Source organism: Lutra lutra, chromosome 17, assembly GCF_902655055.1.
Source record: "Lutra lutra chromosome 17, mLutLut1.2, whole genome shotgun sequence".
In the NCBI taxonomy this organism is placed as follows: domain Eukaryota; kingdom Metazoa; phylum Chordata; class Mammalia; order Carnivora; family Mustelidae; genus Lutra; species Lutra lutra.
The window spans coordinates 59,218,208-59,238,951 of record NC_062294.1 but is presented as its reverse complement, the minus strand read 5'-3'; the positions used below and the strand labels follow the sequence as shown (position 1 = coordinate 59,238,951).

Here is a 20,744-nt window from a genome sequence, read left to right as displayed (position 1 = left end):
TCTAGCTCCCTATCCCTTCACACCAAAATTCTAGTCACGTTAGTTTTATACCCTGATTTTGGTCTCTAGGCTCTAAGGGCAGGAAACCACTGGGCTCCACTCCTGTTTGGGAAACAGTGTCCCAGTGGCTAGTTCTACATTTCTGGAAGAATTCCTTAATACTCGAACAGCGGGAAACAAAGACCAAAGAAACTGACCAGAAAACAGGAAATGAGGGTCTTTGCCAGGAAGAAAAAAACACCGGGAAGGCTGAGAATGAAACCTTCACCATCTGAGAGCCGTCTTTCTGATGGAAAGACTTGAGCATCTGCCCAGAGGGTGACCTTCACTTGTTCCTGGAGAATCATTTAAGTGCCCAGGAAAATACCTCCTCCCTTAGAACTCACCCTGAATTAGGTACACTTGTGATGGGAAAAGCCCCTACCTAGTACCCATGAGTGAGAAGCAGCCCTCTTGTATTGTATTGTATTGCACATCCTAGGGTTTCCCTCAAACCCCAGTATGATCTCATTACCCAGAGGTCCACAGTTTCCTGGGCCCTTTGGAACACTTCCTCTCACCCAGATTACACTTCTTACTTCAGTGTTTCCTCTGTGTCATAGGGTGAAGGAGAGAGAGTGATTTTTTTTTTTTTTTTTTAAGATTTTATTTAGAGGGGCACCTGGGTGGCTCAGTGGTTAGGCCTCTGCCTTCGGCTCAGGTCGTGGTCTCAGGGTCCTGGGATCGAGCCCCGCTTCGGGCTCTCTGCTCGGCGGGGAGCCTGCTTCCCCCTCTCTCTCTGCCTGCCTCTCTGACTACTTGTGATCTCTGTAAAATAAATAAATAAAATCCTTAAAAAAAAAAAGATTTTATTTAGAGAGAGAAAGAGCATGAGCAGGGGGAGGGAGCAGAAGGCAGAGGGAGAAACAGACTCTCCACTGAGCAGGGAGCCCGATGTGGGGCTCGATCCCAGGACCCTGTGATCATGACCTGAGCTGAAGTCAGAGGCTTAACCCACTGAGTCCCCAGGGGCCCCAGAGAAGGAATGATTTTGCAGCAGTCTTAGCAGGCAGAGAGAAGCTAAAACTCGAGATGCCAGGGATAGGGCCCAGGGGTCTGCAGCCTGAGCCTCAGACCAGATGGTAGGAGGTGGGTAACGGGGCCTGGGGCAGAGGAGGCAGCAGTGCATAAGGAGGTGAGAGAAGTAGCCTTGAGGACGTGGTGGGGGTGGGGAGGGGCAGGAGGAGAGCATGGGGATGGGGGTTCAGATGTCAGCACAGAGGATGGGCCATGGAGGAAGCAGGTTGCCGAGGGCCAACAGGGCCTGGACAGCCACTAGGGCTGGGTGTCTTGATAGTGCAAGAGGTCCAGGGAGTCAGTGCTTCCGCCAAGGAGCCATTAGGTGAGGAGGGAATTCCTAGGTTGGGCCAACAGGGCACATGGAAGGCCCCAAAGCTGGGCTGCTAGGGACTGCAGAGGTGGGAGGCAGCAGAACCTGGTGCCTGGGGGCCAGAGAGCCCAGACAGGTACAGCCACTTAGCCCAGAGCGCTCTCTGGACTCTGCCTGGGTACCCCCCGCACCCCACCTCTGAGCCAGCAGGTCAGGATTTAAGGCTCTGGCTTCCTTTCCCTCTGAACCAAAGCATCTGTGCAGGCAAGTCCTACCCTGGCAGGCTCCAGCTCCTTCACACCTTTGATGCAGTGCCCTGGCCACTGGGGCTCTCCCCCAGCCCCTGGGGCTCCAGCTGCTCCCGAAGATGGCAGGCTGGCTTTCTGGAGGCTCTGGGAACTTGGATTCCTACTTGTAGGTGCTGTTGGCAGAATTCAGTTCCACGTGGTTGTAGGACTGAGGTTTGTTTCTAAGCTTCCAGGGTGCTTTCTGGTTGTGATGAGGTGATCTGTAAAGTCAAACAATTTTTTCAAAGGGCTCTTTGTGGGACTACTCGATACTCTGATCTTGCTGAGCCAGGACTGAAGATGCTGGGCTCTCAGAGGTGTGGTGCTCAACTTAGCTCTTAGCTATTATCTCAGAACCAGCAATGGGACATCAAAGGGCCTGATACAGCCTTGTCTGACTTTCCTGTTTCTTTCTTCCTACAGCTGGAAAGGTTCTCTATTGTTAAAGTCTCGTGTGAGGGGCCCCTGGGTGGCTCAGTCCATTAAGCATCTGACTTCAGCTCAGGTCATGATGCCAGGGTCCTGGGATTGAGCCCCCATTGGGCTCCTTGCTCAGCAGGGAACCTCTTCTCCCTCTCCCACTGCCTGTTGCTCCCCCTGCTTGTGCTTTCTCTGTCAAATAAATAAAATCTTTAAAAAAAATAAAAATAAATAAAGACTCGTGTGATTAGATTGAGCCCTCCGGGTAAGTCTCATCACGAAGTGCATTATTCATGCAAAGCTCCCCTTGCCATCTACAGGAACATTCACAGGTCCTGGGGATTAGGGCACCAACGTCTTTGGGAGCGGTGATCCCATTTACCACAGTCTGCTGTCTGGTCCTCAGATTCCTATCTGTCCTGCTTGGAAAATATATTCCACCCATTCCAAGATCACAAAATGTCTCATCCCATTACAGTAGCCACTCAATACCCAAATCTCATCAGCCCCCAAATCCCAAATCTCATCACCTTAACTGTCTAAATCAGATATGGCCAAGGCTCTGGATATAGTCCACCCCGCACACACCCTCTCTGTCTGCAGATCTGTAAAGCTAGAAGACGAGGTATTTGCTCCCAAAATAAGACAGTGGAAGAGAAATGGGATAATAGTTATGTACATTGTTTCAAGGGGGTAAAATGAAAAAGTAGCCACAAATTCCAAGAAATTCTGAAATCAAGCTTAGCAAACTACATGAGGTATCAAAGCCTGGGAAAACCTTCTATGGTTCAGGACTCTGGCCTCAGGTCCCCATCCTGTGTTCTACTGTCCTCCACCTCCTTTTCTATGACAGGTAACAAAGGTTTGCAGGTTAGTAATTTTCTTAGCTGGTTTCATGTGTGCAGAATATTGAAGGTCCCAATTTCATATTCTGTCCCTTTAAGATCCAAGGTGTTTCTCGTAGAAAGGAATTTTCAAGAACTTTGTGGTTCCTTTGTATATACCACAGAGATTCACTCCATTAGACAAGAGGCTGGTTCACACATTCCCCCCCCCCCCCAACCTTCCCTGGATAATCCTCTATCAATTTTTTGGCTTTTGCTGAGATGGCCAAGGGATACCTTTAAATTTCCTAGATGGTCTCTGGTTGTACTGAGGAGATCTGCATAGTCACAATCTCTTCAAAGAAATTTTACATGACTAAATACCCTTGTTTTTGGATCTTGCTGAGATACTACAAAAGGCTGTATAGCTACATTTCAATGTCTTCTGCAATTAAGATGGAATAAGAATTTCCAAAATCATAAATCTTGGGGTCCTTTCTGTGTAATAGTTCTTCCCTACGTTTCTCTTCCCTATCACATTTTACCATAAACAATTAAGCAAGGCCACACTTTCAATGCTTTGTTTAGAAATTTCCTCAGCTGAGTGTCCACATAAGGACTTGTACATTAATATTTGCAATAGATGTTTTTAAAGATTTTATTTATTCGACAGAGATCATTAGTAGGCAGAGAGGCAGGCAGAGAGAGAGCGGGAAGCAGGCTCCCCGATGAGCAAAGAGCCGGATGCAGGACTCGATCCCAGGACCCTGGGATCATGACCCGAGCCAAAGTCAGAGGCTTTAACCCACTGAGCCACCCAGGCGCCCCTGCAGTAGCTGTTTTTAATACTTAGAATTTGCAAGGTGGGGGGCTGTCAATTAAGATAAAGGGCAGCTCTTTCTGCCCACGGGTCCTGTCCCCAAGCTTCAATAAAACCAGCATTTTGTACACACACACAAAGATAAAGGGATATAACCACAGGATATCCAGAGGATTACTCAGTAATGAAGAGAATGAACTATTTACACAACGATTCTCCAAATAATGTTGCCTGAAAGACAGTGGACCCTAATAAACTTCTAAGGTTCCACTTACATAAGAGTCTAGAAAAGACTAATTCATCTATGCTGAATGTGAATCAGTGGTTGTTCACGGAAGGGATAGGAAGTATCAAGAAAGGCACTGAGAGGGATTTAAGAAGGGCCATGAGGTAACTCTGGAAGTGGATATGCCCAATACAACGGCTGGGTGATTTCTTACGTTTATACAGATATTAAGGATTACAAATTGCACACTTCATGTATGTGCAGTATATGGCATGTTGACTACCCCTCAGTGAAACTGTAAAAACTGATTCCACTGCAACACCTGGGTCTCCCGCTTCTACTGGAAAACCAGATTAAGCATCAATACAGTGACTCTAGGGGTGCCTGGATGGCTCAGTGGGTTAAAGCCTCTGCCTTGGTCGCGTCCCAAAGCCTTGCCAGGTCATGATCCCAGGGTCCTGGGATTGAGCCCCACATCGGGCTCTCTCCTCAGTGGGGAGCCTGCTTCCTCCTCTCTCTCTCTCTCTCTCTCTCTCTGCCTGCCTCTCTGCCTACTTGTGATCTCTGTCAAATAAATAAATAAAATCCTTAAAAAAAAATCTTAAAAAAAAAAAAAAAAAAACAGTGACTCTACCTTCTTTCTCCAAATGCCCTGTAAAAAGAACCTCTTCCCCAGCAACAAGAAAAACTGGCAAGCACTGAAGGCTGTTTCCAAGTGAGTCACTAGAAGCTCTGGTTGGTCACAAAATCTACATCCTTGGACCACAATGTCTATCCCAGAGTTCTTTGCCCATGTAGCAAAGACACTAGATATAGAGCCCACGGAGGTACAGAAATCTATAAACTTGACATTCTTTGCTCTGCCACTGACCCTGGTGCTACAGTGACATGGCCCTGGAGATGCTAAGAATTCCCAGGCAGCCCCATCTCATACAGCCACAGTGCCAGAAGTGTTTGTGGCTTTTTTTTTTTTTTTTTTTTTAATGGGCACATTCACTCTCATTTGCTGCAGTCTCCCCAAACCCAATTATTCACACCCAGTGTTTCTATATCGCTTTTGTTTCCTTCCCGGGATGGCAAGTCTTGCAGCCAACTTGGGCACCAGATCAGATTCTGGCCTTTAGGGCATATGGCGCTTGGCAGGTTTGCAGAAAAGCTTCCCCTCAACAGTGCTGTAGAATATGGCACATATCCTGGAAATAAGTCATTCACTGCATGCTGCTGCCAAACATATTGAAGGTTGTCACAACCTTCCTCCATACCACCCTCAGGGTGATGTCTCGGCCCTCAAATAACTCTGAAATCTAGCCAAAATCAGGCCCTGAACTCTCACCTAAGAAGCTTTTGTCAGCAACACCAGAACTGGACTGAGAAAGGTTCTCTGCCAACCTGCTCTTCCATTTGAGGCACAGGAAACTGGAGGATTCCCCCCCCCCCTTCCACTGTTTATCTCTTCAGTTTGGCAGGGCCTAAGTGTTTTCAAACCATTCCAAACAGTAAAAACAATGTCCAAGATTAACGATGGCTTAAATAATAACAAGGTCTTTATTATCACAGAAACCAGAGCAACGTAAGACAAGTAGTTCTCCAGGATGAGTGACTTGGAGACTGGAAAATCTGTCACAAGTACCCCATGAGACCAACAGTGTCCAGGAAGAAAGTAAACCTTTTCTGTAAGCCAGAACACAGCTCAGATCCTCTTGGCTAAGGATGTACAGTAAGGTCCACACCTTTAATCAGTCAGTGGGGGAAGAAATGAGAAATCCTATTTAATTCAGGATTCTACCTTCCCTGAGGACATTATGGTAAGTAAGCTGATAGAGCTGAGATGGTGTTAGCCACAGGCATTGAGTGACAAATCTGGCAAGGACCTGTCTCAAAGTGCAACGCAACCCATGAGAGCTTCCCTGTACCTGGCATTCATAACCCATCTCAGGTGTTAACGCTGATATAGGAGGAACAACACCTCACTGATGTCCTCCTCTCAAAGGGTCCTCGCAGAGCTCCTCTCCCTATGAGTCCCGCTGCGTTGAAAGCCTGCCTACAGCCTCCCTGCAGTGTGAACTTTCTGGTGCCGAATGAGGTGGGAGCTTAAACTATAGGCTTTCCCACATTCATTGCACTCATATGGCCTTTCTCCAGTGTGAACTTTTTGGTGCCTAACAAGGTGAGATGTTCTGATGAAATCTTTTCCACACTTGCTGCACACAAACGGCCTTTCCCCTGTGTGAACTCTCTGGTGTGCAATAAAGTCAGAGCTTCGACTAAAGAATTTCCCACATTCGACGCACTCAAAAGGCCTTGCCTCAGTGTGAATTCTCTGGTGTTTAATGAGGGTGTATTTGTGGCCAAAGGATTTCCCACAATCACTGCAAACATAAGGATTTTCTCCAGTATGGATACTCTCATGCTGAACAAGTGTGGATTTGTGTCTGAAGACTTTCCCACAATTGTTGCACTTATAAGGCCTTGCTCCATTGTGAACTCTCTGGTGTACAATTAGGTTGGAGTGATGGCTAAAGTATTTTCCACATTCACTACACTTGTAAGGCATTTCTCCAGTGTGGATTCTTTTGTGCTGAGTAAGGTTGTCTTTGCGACTAAAGGCTTTCCCACATTCTTTGCACTCGTAAGGCCTTTCTCCAGTATGGATTCTCTGGTGCTGGATAAGGGTGGCTTTGCGGCTGAAGGCTTTCCCACATTCACTGCACTCGTAAGGCCTTTCTCCAGTATGGATTCTCTGGTGCTGGACGAGTGTGTCTTTGCGGTTGAAGGCCTTCCCACATTCGCTGCACCTGTAATGCATATGTCCACTGTGAGAGGCCCCCCCGCTCTTGGTGCTCCTTGTCTTCTTCTTGCTGTGGATGGCCTTTTGCTGGTGACTGCCCAAACTGGCCTGGAAGTTCTCCTCCTCACATCGTAAAGGCTTTTCTGACAGGTGAGGTTCTTCACAAACTCTACAGTTCTTCATAAATGAGGTCTTGCCTTTGTCTCTTCTTAAGGGCTTCTCTACATTGTATTGCTTCTGGTGCTGAAGAAAGTCTGCACTGAACCAGAACTGTCTCCCACATGCCTCACATGTGTAAGGTTTCAGTCCTTGGCGTGTTTCCTGGTGTTCATCCAGGTGCAAGATATCTTTCAAGACGGGGCCACATGTGTCACAAGGGTGAGCCATCTGGGCTGATGAACCTGCCTTGGAGATACTATCCTGTGACACTTCTACAGAAATGCTCTGCTCAGAAGGCACCTCTTCATCCTCCACTGCACACCAACAACCTGAAGGCAGAAAAAATGCCATTGAAGTGCATGATGACTTTGGTGGGAAGGAGCAACCCCACTGCAGATGTGTCTAGTATACCCAGGATTTAGTGTATGGGGGTGTTGGCAGGACAGCAGATTTGGCATCAGGTTAAAGAAAAAGGTGCTTTGCAATATTGGGCCTCAAACGGTGATAGAATGAGGAAGACTTCCCAAGGGACAAAGACACAAGGACAGGGTGCGCTCAGAGAGAACTGGGAAGCAGAAATGTCCAATTTACTCTTCTGCAAATGATTTTTAGAAGGGCCTTGGCTACCGGTGAGCACTATACAGAATGTATGTCTAAGCCCAGGAAATTGGATCTAAAATGAGCAAGTGGTATTCAGGAGTCATTTAAGGACATATGTATGTCTCATGGCACGTGAACACTGTCCAACACAGGAGAGCACTGCAGAAGGAGCAGTAGAGAGCACTGGTGAGAGGGCGTGGACAGCCCTGGGTCAGAGGTCAGACCAGAAATGACAAGTGTGATGGATCACACCTGTACCCCTGAAACAAATACTACATTATATGTTCATAATTTAAAAAAAAAAAAAATTTAAAAAAATGACAAGTGTGTAGAATGTCCAGAATGAGGAGAAAAAGGGCAGAAACAGATACGGTTTATAACCTAGGCACCAAATAGGAGTGGGGAAAGGACAGGCTTCTGGTATTATTTGAACCCAACCCTGAAGTTACACCCTCCCCAAGCTCCCACTCACCAGGGCCTGTCCACGTCCCTCCTGCCATGGCTAGAGTCATGACCTCTCAGGCACTGAGTTCTTTCCCCTAAGTTCAGGAACCACAAAGGATCTGGAAGAAACAAATCATTGAGGAAAGACAGGGCAAGGAGGAAAGCTGTGACCCAGAGCAGTACCACAGGATATTAAGACAACTAAATATTACAAAATGAACATCAGAAATGTTTTTGCAAGATCAGCACACTGGGCCTCACAGCAGTGACCACAGCAATTCATGACACAGGTAGGCCCAAGGAAATGCCAATTACAGGAAAGGGGCAGAGTCTAGAGTACAGAGGTGTCATGAATGTAGGCAGAGCAATACAGCCAGGGAAAGGGCAGCAGGGTAGTCCACCGGGCTGACTACTAATCCCTGACCCTCAAACCCTTCCTGATAATAGTCTGGGGCAGCAGGGGTGGGGGAGCATACGGAGTAAAGGAGGCAATACACAGCTGAGCCTCAGCAACCCGAAAATCTATCTTAGAGAAGGAAAACAGCAGTGCCTATGACAGCTATGGGAAGAAAAGGGCAACCTTTAAGGGAAGAAAGAGTAGAGCAAAGCCCAGAAAACTGGGGTATGCGGGCCTTACCCAGGAAGACCGTAAGCACAAAGCATAGAAAACACTGCACTGTGACACAGGTCTGGGTCTTCTCACGAAGCCCCCACTGCTCCCAAGAGAAATACACAAACACATCCTTGAAAGTCACATGGGGCAGCAGCTCTCCCCAGGACTCTTGGTCTACCCACCACACATTCACTTTCCTCCCCAGCTCCCCAACTTAGACCAGATACCAGGCCCTTGTGACTGGTGCCTACTCTCTCTCCCCATTTCCTAGTAATCATTTTGTCCAGCCCAGAACAACAGGAGGGGGACGGACAGAACTTTTGCCAGCCAGTTCCCCTGAGGTCTAGAGATCATGTCTCTCATATACAAATATGAGCTCAGAGTTCCCCCTAAAGCCCTCAGGGTACGAATTCAGATTCCATCTCCAGTACACATCACTCTTTAGACCATAGCTCCCTCAAGTCTACGAATACCCACAACATTGGTCATCTCCCACATGCAAATCTGCAAACAGCATCCAGAGAATTCCTGGTTAATCAACCAAGATCACATCTGGCTCCAGTTGCTGGTCCTCACTGCCATGTAACTCTGAACCCAGCTTTTTTTTTCCCCCCTAAGATTTTATTTATTTGACAGAGAGAGAGACACACTGAGAGAGGGAACAGAAGCAGGGGGAGTGGAAGAGGGAAAAGCAGGCTTCCTGCCGAGAGAGCCCGATGTGGGGCTCGATCCCAGGACCCTGGAATCATGACCTGAGCGGAAGGCAGACACTTTTTTTTTTTTTTTTAAAGATTTTATTTATTTATTTGACAGAGAGAGATCACAAGCAGGCAGAGAGACAGGAGGAAGCAGGCTCCCTGCTGAGCAGAGAGCCTGATGCGGGACTCGATCCCTGGACTCCGAGATCATGACCTGAGCCGAAGGCAGCGGCTCAACCCACTGAGCCACCCAGGCGCCCCAGGAAGGCAGACACTTAATGACGGAACGACCCAGGGGCCCTCTGAACCCAGCTTTAAAATCCTCCCTTCCTGGCCCTATTTTTTGATTCAACTTCAGCAATCCAGAGCAACATACAGATACCAAATAATTCTAGCCCCTTCTGACTTTGTGGTCACATACTAAGGATACTATATTTTCAACAATCAACAGGCTTAACACTTAACACGAAACTCTCATTCGAAGCCCACACCCACTGTCCTTCTACCGCAAGCATAGTTACTCTGCCAGCTGGCCCACTCTGCCCCCGAGCTCATCTACCAGCTTGACTGAAACTTTCCACATCCCACGAAATCACTATAAATACCTGGGAAGCACACTGAGAAAGGAAAGCAGCTGCTCTGGCCTCACTTTCATCTCATCTCTAACACTGCTCTACTCCAGCACCCATCTCTTGTCCACGCTCTCTCTGGAAGACTTCACCACCTGCCAGATCCTACTCTCTCCCTCCACCATGGACACTAATCTCCCTTCTCCTCTCTCTTAGGTGACTCCTGTCTCAGGCTGCTGTGTCCACCCCCTTCCAGACCCTTAATGGCACTGCCACTATGACATAAAGGTTCTCTCTATCAATCTGATAAGCAGCTCCACTCTAATGCATATACTGACTGTCACCCTGTGGACTTGAATCCCTCCTCTAAAATCCAAACCTATGTGTCCAGCTGTCTACCTATACCTCCATTCAGATTCAACATGGTCAAAGTTTAAATTTTTTTTTAAAGATTTTATTTATTTATTTGACAGAGAGACAGAGATCACAAGTAGGCAGAGAGGCAGGCAGAGAGAAAGAGGAGGAAGCAAGCTCCCCGCTGAGCAGAGAGCCTGATGTGGGGCTCGATTCCAGGACCCTGAGATCATGACCTGTGCTGAAGGCAGAGGCTTAACCCACTGAGCCACCCAGGCGCCCCAGCTTAAATTTTTTAAGAATGTATGTATGTTCGTTCGTTTGTTCGTTCATTCATTCATTCGACTGGGAAAGACACAGCCAGAGAGGGAACACAAGCAGGGGGAGTGGGAGAGGGAGAGAGAGAAGCAGGCTTCCCGCCAAGCAGAGACCCCGATGCAGGACGCAATCCCAGGACCTTGGGATCATGACCTGAGCTGAAGGCAGATGCTTAACGACTGAGCCTCCCAGGTGCCCCACAAAGCCTAATTCTTGGTATTACTTCTGAATACCACCAAATTCTTGGTATTACTTCCCACCACCAAACTTTTCACCATCTCAATGGAGGATTTTCCCATCCTTATACCTGCTCAGGCCCAAAACTTTGAAAGCTGTGGAATCATCCCTGACTCTTCCCATTGTTTCTCTCACCATCCACATCAGAAAATCTGGTTAACCCTACTTAAAGAAAAACAAAAACGAACAAAAAAAGGGACCAGAATCCAAGCATTTGTCCCACACTTCTAGAGCATCCAGTCTAGTCCAGCCATCATAAACAGTGCTCCTTCCTCACTCCAAAGTCTCTTGTTCACTGTACAGTCAGAGGAAGCCTGTTAAAACCAGAGTCAGAGGACTCCCTCCTCTGCTCCAAACCTTCCATGGCTCCCACCATTCTCAAAACAGAAGCCCAGTTCCACAAAGTGCCATTCCAGAGTTGAATACTACTCTCTGATCAAGCTAGACATAATGGAGACCTGAGGCTCCCTGAACACTCTTGGTTAAGCCTCAAGTAATGTTTCTGCACATGCTGGTTCTTGTGTCTGGGGCGCTGTTCCACACTTCACCCCACTGCACTCAATTCAAGGCAAAAGAACGTTAGTGACACCGGATCCCCAAACTCAACATCAAGTGTAAGGGTAGGTAAAGAGTCCTAAGACACCACCATCTGCCATCTGGGGTTGCCAAGATCATGGCCAAGTGGGGAGTGATGAATGAGGACCTGCATGCTCTGCACTCACCTATACAGAGATCCCCAGTGCTTCTACCATCAGGGCAACCTTGCAAAGAGGAGGAGTTGAGAGTGGCAGGTTACCAGAGTGGGGTACTGAACTATGGCCCTAACTCCTGCCCTGCCCTTTGGTGAGGATGATTTCAGAAAGTCTAATGTCAGATGTTAAGACCTTAGTGCTGCCTCCCATCAGATGGGCGTCCATGAACAGACGTGCTGCAGTGTCCTCCTCTGTAAAGCAGGGCTAACAGTGGCACCCACCTAACAGGGCTACTGCTCGTATCAAACACCGTTAGTACAAGCAAGGATCCTTAAATTAGCTTTTACTGTCCACAAGCTTCACATTTTTCCAAATGGTTTTGGAGCAAATGAAGGGATAGGTTTTTGATATTTAGGATTTATTTTTAATCTTCTAAGAAAACGTGGTATTTAAGACTTCCATCTTAATTAAACACTCAGAGACAAGCACGTCAACCCATTACTAAGCATCGTCAGTATAAATTTATCACATCTAATCCATCTAAAAATCTTAACTGGCCTGTACACCTGCCAAGTGCGCATTAGTCCTGTCACCAAACCAGCCTACCTGGTACACACCCCTGAAGGTGAGCCTGCTGGTGGCCCCTCATGAGAGATGCCCATGATCTCTGCTCGCCCGAGAGCTGGGAACCGGGGTAGCAGGGCCCTGGATCCGGCTGAGGCTGGCTTTTCGTCTCCTCCACAGGCCGGCCGCTGCTGAGTCCACGGAACGGCAAACCGACAGCAGGTCACGCCTGCCTCTGCGGCTCAGGCCGGGCTCCTTACACCCCACGGCCCTCTCCTCCCGCGGAGACCAGCCAGAACTCCTTCCCATGCTTCCCTCTGGAGGGGATGAAGGATGACCCCCTTCCCCCGCCCTCCAATCTCTCGCCTCAAGAATCACCTGAGGTAAAAACACCGTTAATATCTTTCCTGGGCATCTCACCTCCAGGCTTCGACCCGGGGCCTCCTCCCTCAGTGGTCTCCAACACAGCCCCCGCCAGAATCCCCGACGCACGGCCAGATGCCCATGGGCCACCTCCTCTCCGAGAGGAGCTTTACAACGTCCAAAATGCATTCCCCGGGACACAAACTGCTCCGGCCCTCCACTCGGTCTTCCCGCACCGCCGTTACCCGACAGGGCAAGAATCCCGTCGGTTTCACCTCTAACATCCCCTTCTCCAACTCCCACCTCCCCCCGCAGCTCTGGTGCAGCCACAACACTCCAGGAGTCGGCGGCCTCCTCGCCCGTCAGCCAGCCCGCCGGGACCCACCTGCCTGAGCCAGCTCACATCATGCTCCCCCACGGCTCCCAGCGGTCCGCCGCGAGGGCACCCTCGGCTCACGCAGCCTTTCCACGCAGGGCCGCCGCTCGCCCTCTAGGCTCCCTGCAAACCCCAGGGCCCGGTTTCCGGAGTCCTCCGGCTCAGCCGCGCCTCCAAGCCGTTGCTCATGATCGTCGGTCGCCTAGGGACACTTCGACGGCTCACCGCACCGGCTGCTAGGAAGGGGCTCCCCACACCAACGCCCCCACGGCCCAGAACACCGGAGCCGGAGCTGCAACGACCTCAACAGGCGCCCCTTGTTCGTGGCTTCGTGATTCAGAGTGAAGGACCGAAACGCCTCAGGGTCGGGGAACAAAGTACCCACCTACGCGGGATCCATCACCGCGGCCGCCGCCATCACAATCTGGACCACAGGGACCCGTGAGGAGTCCCAGGTCGGGACCCACGCGCCGCCGTGGGCTGGCCCTGGCCGCGGAGCCTTCGCGCGCGCTGCCACCCCCGAGCCTTTCTGCAATGGACACAGGGTCTCCTCTCGTGCCTTTCCGCTTCGGTCACTCTGAACCGTACTGGCGTTCCCAAAGCTCCGCTCCGAGATCTCCACTAGGAGCGAACAAAATGTCCGCCGCGAGGAAGACGCCGGAAGTCCCGCCCAGACGGCTTGCGCGCGATTTTAATGGTGCCGCCTCTGTGCTGCGCAGAGACTTCTGGTTACTGTAGTTTCCCTGAGGAATCGGCCCTAGTGATCGTCGGAGTTCTCCCCGCAGGGGCTGGGGTTAGGCAGCGTGCTCCCGCGAGGGACGCTGGGAAATGGTGCCTCCAGGCTCAACGGACGGGGCGGGGCTTTGGCCTTCTTAAAGAGCCCGCGCCCTGGTTCTGTACCTTGTAGTCCGCTGGGGGTGGGTACCCGAAGAGTGTGGGAGAGTACTTGTAGATATTCCCCAAAGCCACAAAACCACACGGACACATCATGTGCAATATCATCTTGAGTCCACTCACAGTCCACTCGTATTTCCTTGCTGGTTTTTAGATCCATGTAGATTGAAGCTTTAAGTCGGTTTTGGGCTCTTTGGCTTGGTCAGGGACCCGGGATCAGAGGTCAGGTCAGCGGAGAGGGCCAGGGCGGACTCTGGGAAGGGTTAATCTGCCAACGAAGGCACTTTCTTGCCGGTGGGGGCGCTGATGGTGGCCAGCCAGGGTGCAGCATCCTGTAATTCAAACGCTCCTCATCCTAAAGCTGAGATATACTGATTTCCCTCTAGGAATATGCCGCCCATCTGAAAAGGGCCATTATAAATGCTTTTTGATGTGGCAGGGCTGGTGGCAGTAAATGTGCAAAGGGGACCATCTGACCCACAAATAAAAATTTAGAGCATCATGATCTCATTTCTTTGCTAGGAAGTAATTTTCACTTCACTTGCAATTACGGGACAGTGTCTGAATTGGGATTTGAGATTATTTTTGGTAAACGGTGAAGAAGAAGAGGAGAGGAAGGGTCAAGGGAGAGGAAAGACGAGAAGGAAAGGAAGGAAGGAGGGAAAGAAGGAAAGCAAAGAAGGAAAGAAAAAGGGAGGAAGGCAAGGAAGGAAAGGAAGAAAGAAAACATTTATGAATTGTTTAAATTACTGAAAGCTAGTAATATAATTCTGTGGTTATGCACAAATATACTCAAAAAATGGCTCCTAGGGGACACATCTGTGACAAGTGAAAACGGTTAAGATGTCAGCAAAAATTAAGTTGAAAACATCAAAGTCTGAGAAGTGAGAGAATGAGGCTGAGCATACATGGGGTCTGAAACATTGAATACAGGAAGGTTTAGTCTCCAAAATGTAATTTCTTTCCATTCTTGAAAATGTTGAATATCTTGAAAATGTTGAACATCTACTTTGAAGGAGAATTCAAATATTTAGAAGTGCTACCAAAGGGCAACCCTCTCGAGTTCCCTCCCTCTTTGGGAGCTTTGTACTATCACTCAATGAACCTTGCTTTGCTGCCCACCAAAAACATAATAAACAAAACAAAAAAGTGTTGGAGAATGATGAAGATGAACAAGAATATTGTAACAGCATGTCTGTTCACGGCTCTAACAAACATTCAATGAACACCTACTGAATTTTAGGCGCTATCTTAAGGGCATGTTTCAAATTTGAAAACAAGAGATAAAGCCCCAGCCATCAAGGAGCTTACACTCTACATATTCAAGAAAGACAGAGGAAGAAATACGAAATATATACTGAATTATGTACAATGTTAGAATGTGGTAGGCACAACAGAAAAGAGAGAAGATGAGGGCACCAAGAAATGGGGTATAACATGTAGCAACTTTTGATTTCGACTCACGTCATGATCTCGGAGTCATGAGATCGAGCCCCTTGTTGGGCTCTGTGCTGGGTGTGGAACCTGCTTAAAATTCTCTCTCTCTCTCCCTCTGCCTCTCCCATGCCCTCTCTCTTAAATATATATATCTATATATCTATATAGATATATATATAATAAAATTAAATTTTTTTATTTATTTTATTTTATTTTTTTATTTTTTATTTTTTTTTTAAAGATTTTATTTATTTATTTGACAGAGAGAGATCACAAGTAGACGGAGAGGCAGGCAGAGAGAGAGAGAGAGAGAGAGGGAAGCAGGCTCCCCGCTGAGCAGAGAGCCCGATGCGGGACTCGATCCCAGGACCCCGAGATCATGACCTGAGCCGAAGGCAGCGGCTTAACCCACTGAGCCACCCAGGCGCCCCAATAAAATTAATTTTAATACAATTTTAGTTATAGACATAATAGAAGTACAGAAATATACATTTAGCCACATATATTTTTTAAAGACCAAGTATTATATTTTTGAAGTTAGCATGGGGAGTGGCAGGCAGAGGGAGAAGGAGGCTCCCTGCTGACCAAGAAGCTGGATATGGGACTGGATCCCAGGACTCTGGGATCATGACCTGAGCTGAAGGCAGACGCTTAACCAACTGAGCCACCCAGACATCCCAAGTGATTATTTAAAGATGGAAAATAAAGGTGAAATAAAAATGGAACTCTTTGAAAATTTCCTTTAAGTACCAACAACTAAAAAAATTTTCTAAAACTCAGTATTACTTCATAAAGAATGATAACTTCCATGATCTATTAAAGAAAACCAGAGCTGAACAGTAGGTAAAGGAGGAAAACCAGCTTTTTCTTTTTTAAGATTTTATTTATTTATTTGACAGATCACAAGTAGGCAGAGAAGCAGGCAGAGAGAGAGAGAGAGAGGAGGAAGCAGACTCCCCATGGAGCCGGGAGCCCGATGCGGGGCTCGATCCCAGGACCCTGAGATCATGACCTGAGCCGAAGGCAGAGGCCCTAAGCCACTGAGCCACCCAGGCGCCCTGCAAAACCAGCTTTTAATCAGGAACTGTTGTAATAGCGGAATAGAGATCCCAGTACAGAACTTGGCTCAACTCCAAATAGAGCATAAACAACTAGGGGTTCATAGCCAAGAGGCAGTGTGGGAGTCAGTGGATGGAAAAGTACTGAGAAAAAACTTCAGGGGTCAGGGGGATTCTTGCTGAAAGCAGGCAAAGGTGATCAGTACCATCTGGGGGATGGTAGGATGAGCAATTTGATCAGATATCAAGGGTTATCAGCTATTAAGCAGGGATGGTTTCTGGCTAAAGCAACTTAATAGGATTCTTGTTAAAACTAGGCAATGCAAAGATGGGCGCAGAAGTCCAAATGTTGAGGTCTAGTTGTGAATAGGATTCCTGATAGGAACCTGGCTAAAGTTTGGTCAAGGAGAGACTCTTTCTTAGCTTTGACCCTTAAATATTGCTAAATTGGAAGTGCATTATTTTACCACCTATTTTTTAAATGAAAAAATATTGTAAAGTAAGGTCAAAGAAGGCTAAATTATAATGTGTACTAAATTTTATTTTAATTAAATTATTTTTTATTTTTTATCACAGTTATGATTATTTCACTGGACAAAAATTCTCAGCGACCCATGATCTTTCCTATGAAAGGTTTTGATCATTGACATGACCTCCAACACCTGCCAGAAGATATCACCTACTTGCCTGCCTCGCTACATTGTATGCCACATACTCTGCTAAACATCATGAACTTCTTTTCACTCTTTTTTTTTTTTTTTTTTTTTTTTTTGACAGAGGGAGACAGAGTGAGAGAGGGAACACAACCAGGGAATAGTGGGAGGAGAAGCAGGCTCCCGGCTGAGCAGGGCACCTGATGCAAGACTCAGTCCCAGGATCCTGGGATCATGACCTGAGCCAAAGGCAGACGCTTAACAACTGAGCCTCCCAGGCGCCCTTCTTTTCACTCTTTGAAGTCCACCTGTGTTGTACCAATTTAGGATATTCCCCAGTCATTTTCTGTTCCCTTGAAACATTTTTCACCCAATATGCTTTAACAATGCAGTAAATCTTTTGGATGTCACTTCAGAGTTGAATCAACAGTGAGTTTCCACTCCCGAACTCCCGAAAGCTGAAAATCTCCCCTAGGTCATTATCTTATTGCTTGATATTCTCCAATGAATAGCAGATGCAATTTTAGAAAGTCATTGTCATATTCACACCATGTTCATTTTGGACAATCATATACACAATATGAGGCCAAGGTTATTTTTGCTTATTCCATACTGATCCCTATGGGATAATAGATCATCTGGCAGAAAACATGAGTGTTTTATGTGTAAATACACACACACACACAAAATGATCAAATAAATACTTAACTAAATTATAGGATGCCCTATAAGGAACTTACCGTCTGGAGACCATACTTGGAAAAATCACTTCCTTCCCCAGAAAACAGAAAATCGGGAGGTGCGGGTGTCACACGCAAGGAGCACGAAGGGGCTGAATGCCAGGAAGCCAGAAGATGCCAGCGCACAGGTATTCGTCAACCAGTGGCTTGGGTTCACAGTAAGGGCTATGCACGAAGACAAAATGGAAGAGAGTAATAAAAGGAGAAGAACATGCTCACCAGGACCAGGACGGTCCGTGTGGCTCTAGCCTCGTGGGAAGGTCTAGAGAAAGGGTTGTTGCTGTGAATGTATTGGACTCGCTGTTTGTGCCTGAGCAGGACAAGGACGATGGAGCCAGGAGACCAGGGCACGAGGCCCAAACAAGTGACATAATGAAGGAGAACATGACCGCATGGAGTAAGACTACAGATTTGATCGGAATGGGTGAATTACAGTATTCGTATGTTTTCTCCATACTCATGTTTTTTCTCTTTCTTGGTTCAGTAACATGCAAAGCAGTAAAGATATTTAACAGGAGATGCAGGATCCAGCAGAGGAAACAGCAAAAGCCAGTGCACTTTGGGGATTGCTCCCTGAGCTGACCACATGGAGGTGTTAGCATTGAGCTTACTGGCCTGGAAGCCGCTGCGGAGGCAGGTGGTGCCGAGAGAAACCCTTCTGGCCACTCGGTGAGAACAGAAGACCAGCCCATGTCCAGCTTCATCCAGGAAAGATTCCAACCCAAATGCTGCCGTTGTCTGAGGGATCCTGTCATTAAAAAGACCCATGGTTGGGGCGCCTGGGTGGCTCGGTGGGTTAAAGCCTCTGCCTTCGACTCAGGTCATGACCCCAGGGTCCTGGGATCGAGCCCCACATCAGGCTCTCTGCTCAGCAGGGAGCCTGTTTCCTCCTCTCTCTCTCTGCCTACTTGTGCTCTCTGTCAAGTAAACAAATAAAATCTTAAAAAAAAGAAAAGAAAAGAAAAAAGAACCGCGGTGTCAGCTGTGACTGCCCTGACGAGAATCAAGTCTGTGGGCCTCAACATGCGCCTTGTGAGTGCGGTAAAGATAGAAAGACAAAGAAGTGAGGCGCTCCCAAGGCTCCCAAGTCCAGCCTGAGTGAGGAAAATAATACCCAAGTTTAAGTCAGTGGAAACCATTTCATCAGTTTAAAGGGGATACTGTGGCTGTTTTTATTTTGAATCACAGGAATCTGGAGACTAAAGTAGAAAATTTTGTTACTCTCAATACACCAAGACAACATCTTTGATCACATAATTTCTCGACTCAATATGAGTATTTAGACATGCCTTTCATAGGCTCAAGACAATTTTTCGCAGGACTAGTTCTAATAACAAAAATTGGAGCCAACCCAATGGATGTCAGTAGGATACTGAAGGAATCATAGTGCATTTTCACAATGGGGCACTAGGCAGCCATGACTAAAGTTCTTTTGACTGCTGCATTTCCAGGACATACAATTAAGTAAAAAATAGAAAGTGTCAGAATATTGTGTGCACTTAGCAATATTTTCCTAATAAAGGGAGCATAATTAATATCCATTTATCTGTATGTATATGACTGTATTTTTAAAATATTAAGAACATGGGGCGCCTGGGTGGCTCAGTGGGTTAAGCCCCTGCCTTCAGCTCAGGTCATGATCCCAGCATTCTGGGATCAAGCCCCGCACCAGGCGCTCTGCTCAGCAGGGAGCCTGCTTCCTCCTCTCTCTCTGCCTCCCTCTCTGCCTACTTGTGATCTCTGTCTATCTAATAAATAAATAAAATTAAAAAAAATATTAAGAACATACTTAAAAATTACAAAAACGAGGGGCGCCTGGGTGGCTCAGTGGGTTAAGCCTCTGCCTTCGGCTCAGGTTGTGACCTCAGGGTCCTGGGATTGAGCCCCGCATCAGGCTCTCTGCTCAGCAGGGAGCCTGCCTCCCCCTCTCTCTGTGCCTGCCTCTCTGCCTACTTGTGATCTCTCTCTCTCTCTCTCTGTCAAATAAATAAATAAAATCTTTTTTTAAAAATTACAAAAACGAGCACCTGCAGGTGATAGTGATAAAAGAATAGAGGAGAAAGTATGAAGCTAGATGGCACTCAGTGTATCTGGTTCATGGTTTTTGTTTCAAATTTTTTAAGTATTTATCTAAATATATATGGTGCCAAAAATGCTATAAAACATAACTTGAACATAAAAACAAAAAAATAAATAATTCCTAAATGTGTGCCAAATTCAGGTTTAAGCCAAAGAAAAGGAGTTACTTCTATATTTTAAACACCATAATCTGAATACATATTCCATATTAATATATGTAAAGATAACTAATTACTGTACTTATAAGTAAAAAGTAGCATTTTTAAAAAAGATTTTATTTATTTATTTGATAGACAGAGATCACAAGTAGGCAGAGAGGCAGGCAGAGAGAGAGAGAGAGGGAGAAGCAGACTCCCCGCTGAGCAGGGAGCCCGATGTGGGGCTCGATCCCAGGACCCTGAGACCATGACCTGAGCTGAAGGCAGAGGCTTAACCCACTGAGCCACCCAGGTGCCCCCCAAAATAGCATTTTTTAAAGATTTTAAAATTTAGGGTGCCTGGGTGGCTCAGTGGATTAAAGCCTCTGCTTTTGGCTCAGGTCACAATCCCAGGGTCCTGGGATGGAGCCCTGCATGGGGCTTTCTGCTCAGCAGGGAGCTTGCTTCCTTTTCTCTCTCTGCCGGCCTCTCTGCCTACCTGTGATCTCTGTCAAATAAACAAATAAAATCTTAAAAAAAAAAAGATTTTTAGGGGCACCTGGATGGCTCAGTGGGTTAAAGCCTCTGCCTTCCACTCAGGTCATGATCCCAGGGTCCTGGGATCGAGTCCCGCATTGGGCTCTCTGATCAGCAGGGAGCCTGCTTCCTCCTCTCTCTCTCTCTGCCTGCCTCTCTGCCTACTTGTGGTCTCTGTCTGTTAAATAAATAAAATCCTTTAAAAAAAAATTAAAAGGGGTGCCTGGGTGGCTCAGTGGGTTGAGCCGCTGCCTTTGGCTCAGGTCATGATCTCGGGGTTCTGGGATCGAGCCCCACATCGGGCTCTCTGCTTGGCAGGGAGCCTGCTTCCTCCTCTCTCTCTGCCTGCCTCTCTGTCTGCTTGTGATCTCTCTCTGTCAAATAAATAAATAAAATCTTTTTTAAAAAATTAAAAAAATTAAAAATTAAAAAATTAAAAAATATAATTAAAAAAAGATTTTTAAATTTTGTGAAAAAGAGAGTGCACA

General features: G+C 47.1%; 1 protein-coding gene and 1 pseudogene across 9 annotated transcripts; both read right to left on the bottom strand.

The window, feature by feature from the left end:
* Positions 1–5,468: 5,468 nt before the first annotated feature.
* ZNF134 (zinc finger protein 134) lies at positions 5,469–13,373 on the bottom strand. Of its 9 annotated transcripts, none has more exons than XM_047710705.1 (5): positions 12,025–13,373; positions 11,449–11,487; positions 10,797–10,888; positions 7,966–8,056; positions 5,469–7,222 (listed from the first exon to the last, which is right to left on the bottom strand). In XM_047710705.1, exons 4-5 carry the CDS (start codon positions 8,003–8,005, stop codon positions 5,988–5,990), a joined length of 1,275 nt encoding a protein of 424 aa, XP_047566661.1. In that variant the 5' UTR covers positions 8,006–8,056; positions 10,797–10,888; positions 11,449–11,487; positions 12,025–13,373; the 3' UTR covers positions 5,469–5,987. The 9 variants fall into 9 exon arrangements, with proteins under 9 accessions (XP_047566661.1, XP_047566660.1, XP_047566659.1 ...); XM_047710704.1 differs by lacking the exon at positions 10,797–10,888 and having other exon boundaries at positions 12,025–12,173; positions 12,403–13,373; XM_047710703.1 differs by lacking the exon at positions 10,797–10,888 and having other exon boundaries at positions 12,025–12,173; positions 12,731–13,373.
* Positions 13,374–17,528: 4,155 nt separating this feature from the next.
* On the bottom strand, positions 17,529–18,528 carry LOC125088611 (vomeronasal type-1 receptor 1-like; annotated as a pseudogene).
* Positions 18,529–20,744: the final 2,216 nt, after the last annotated feature.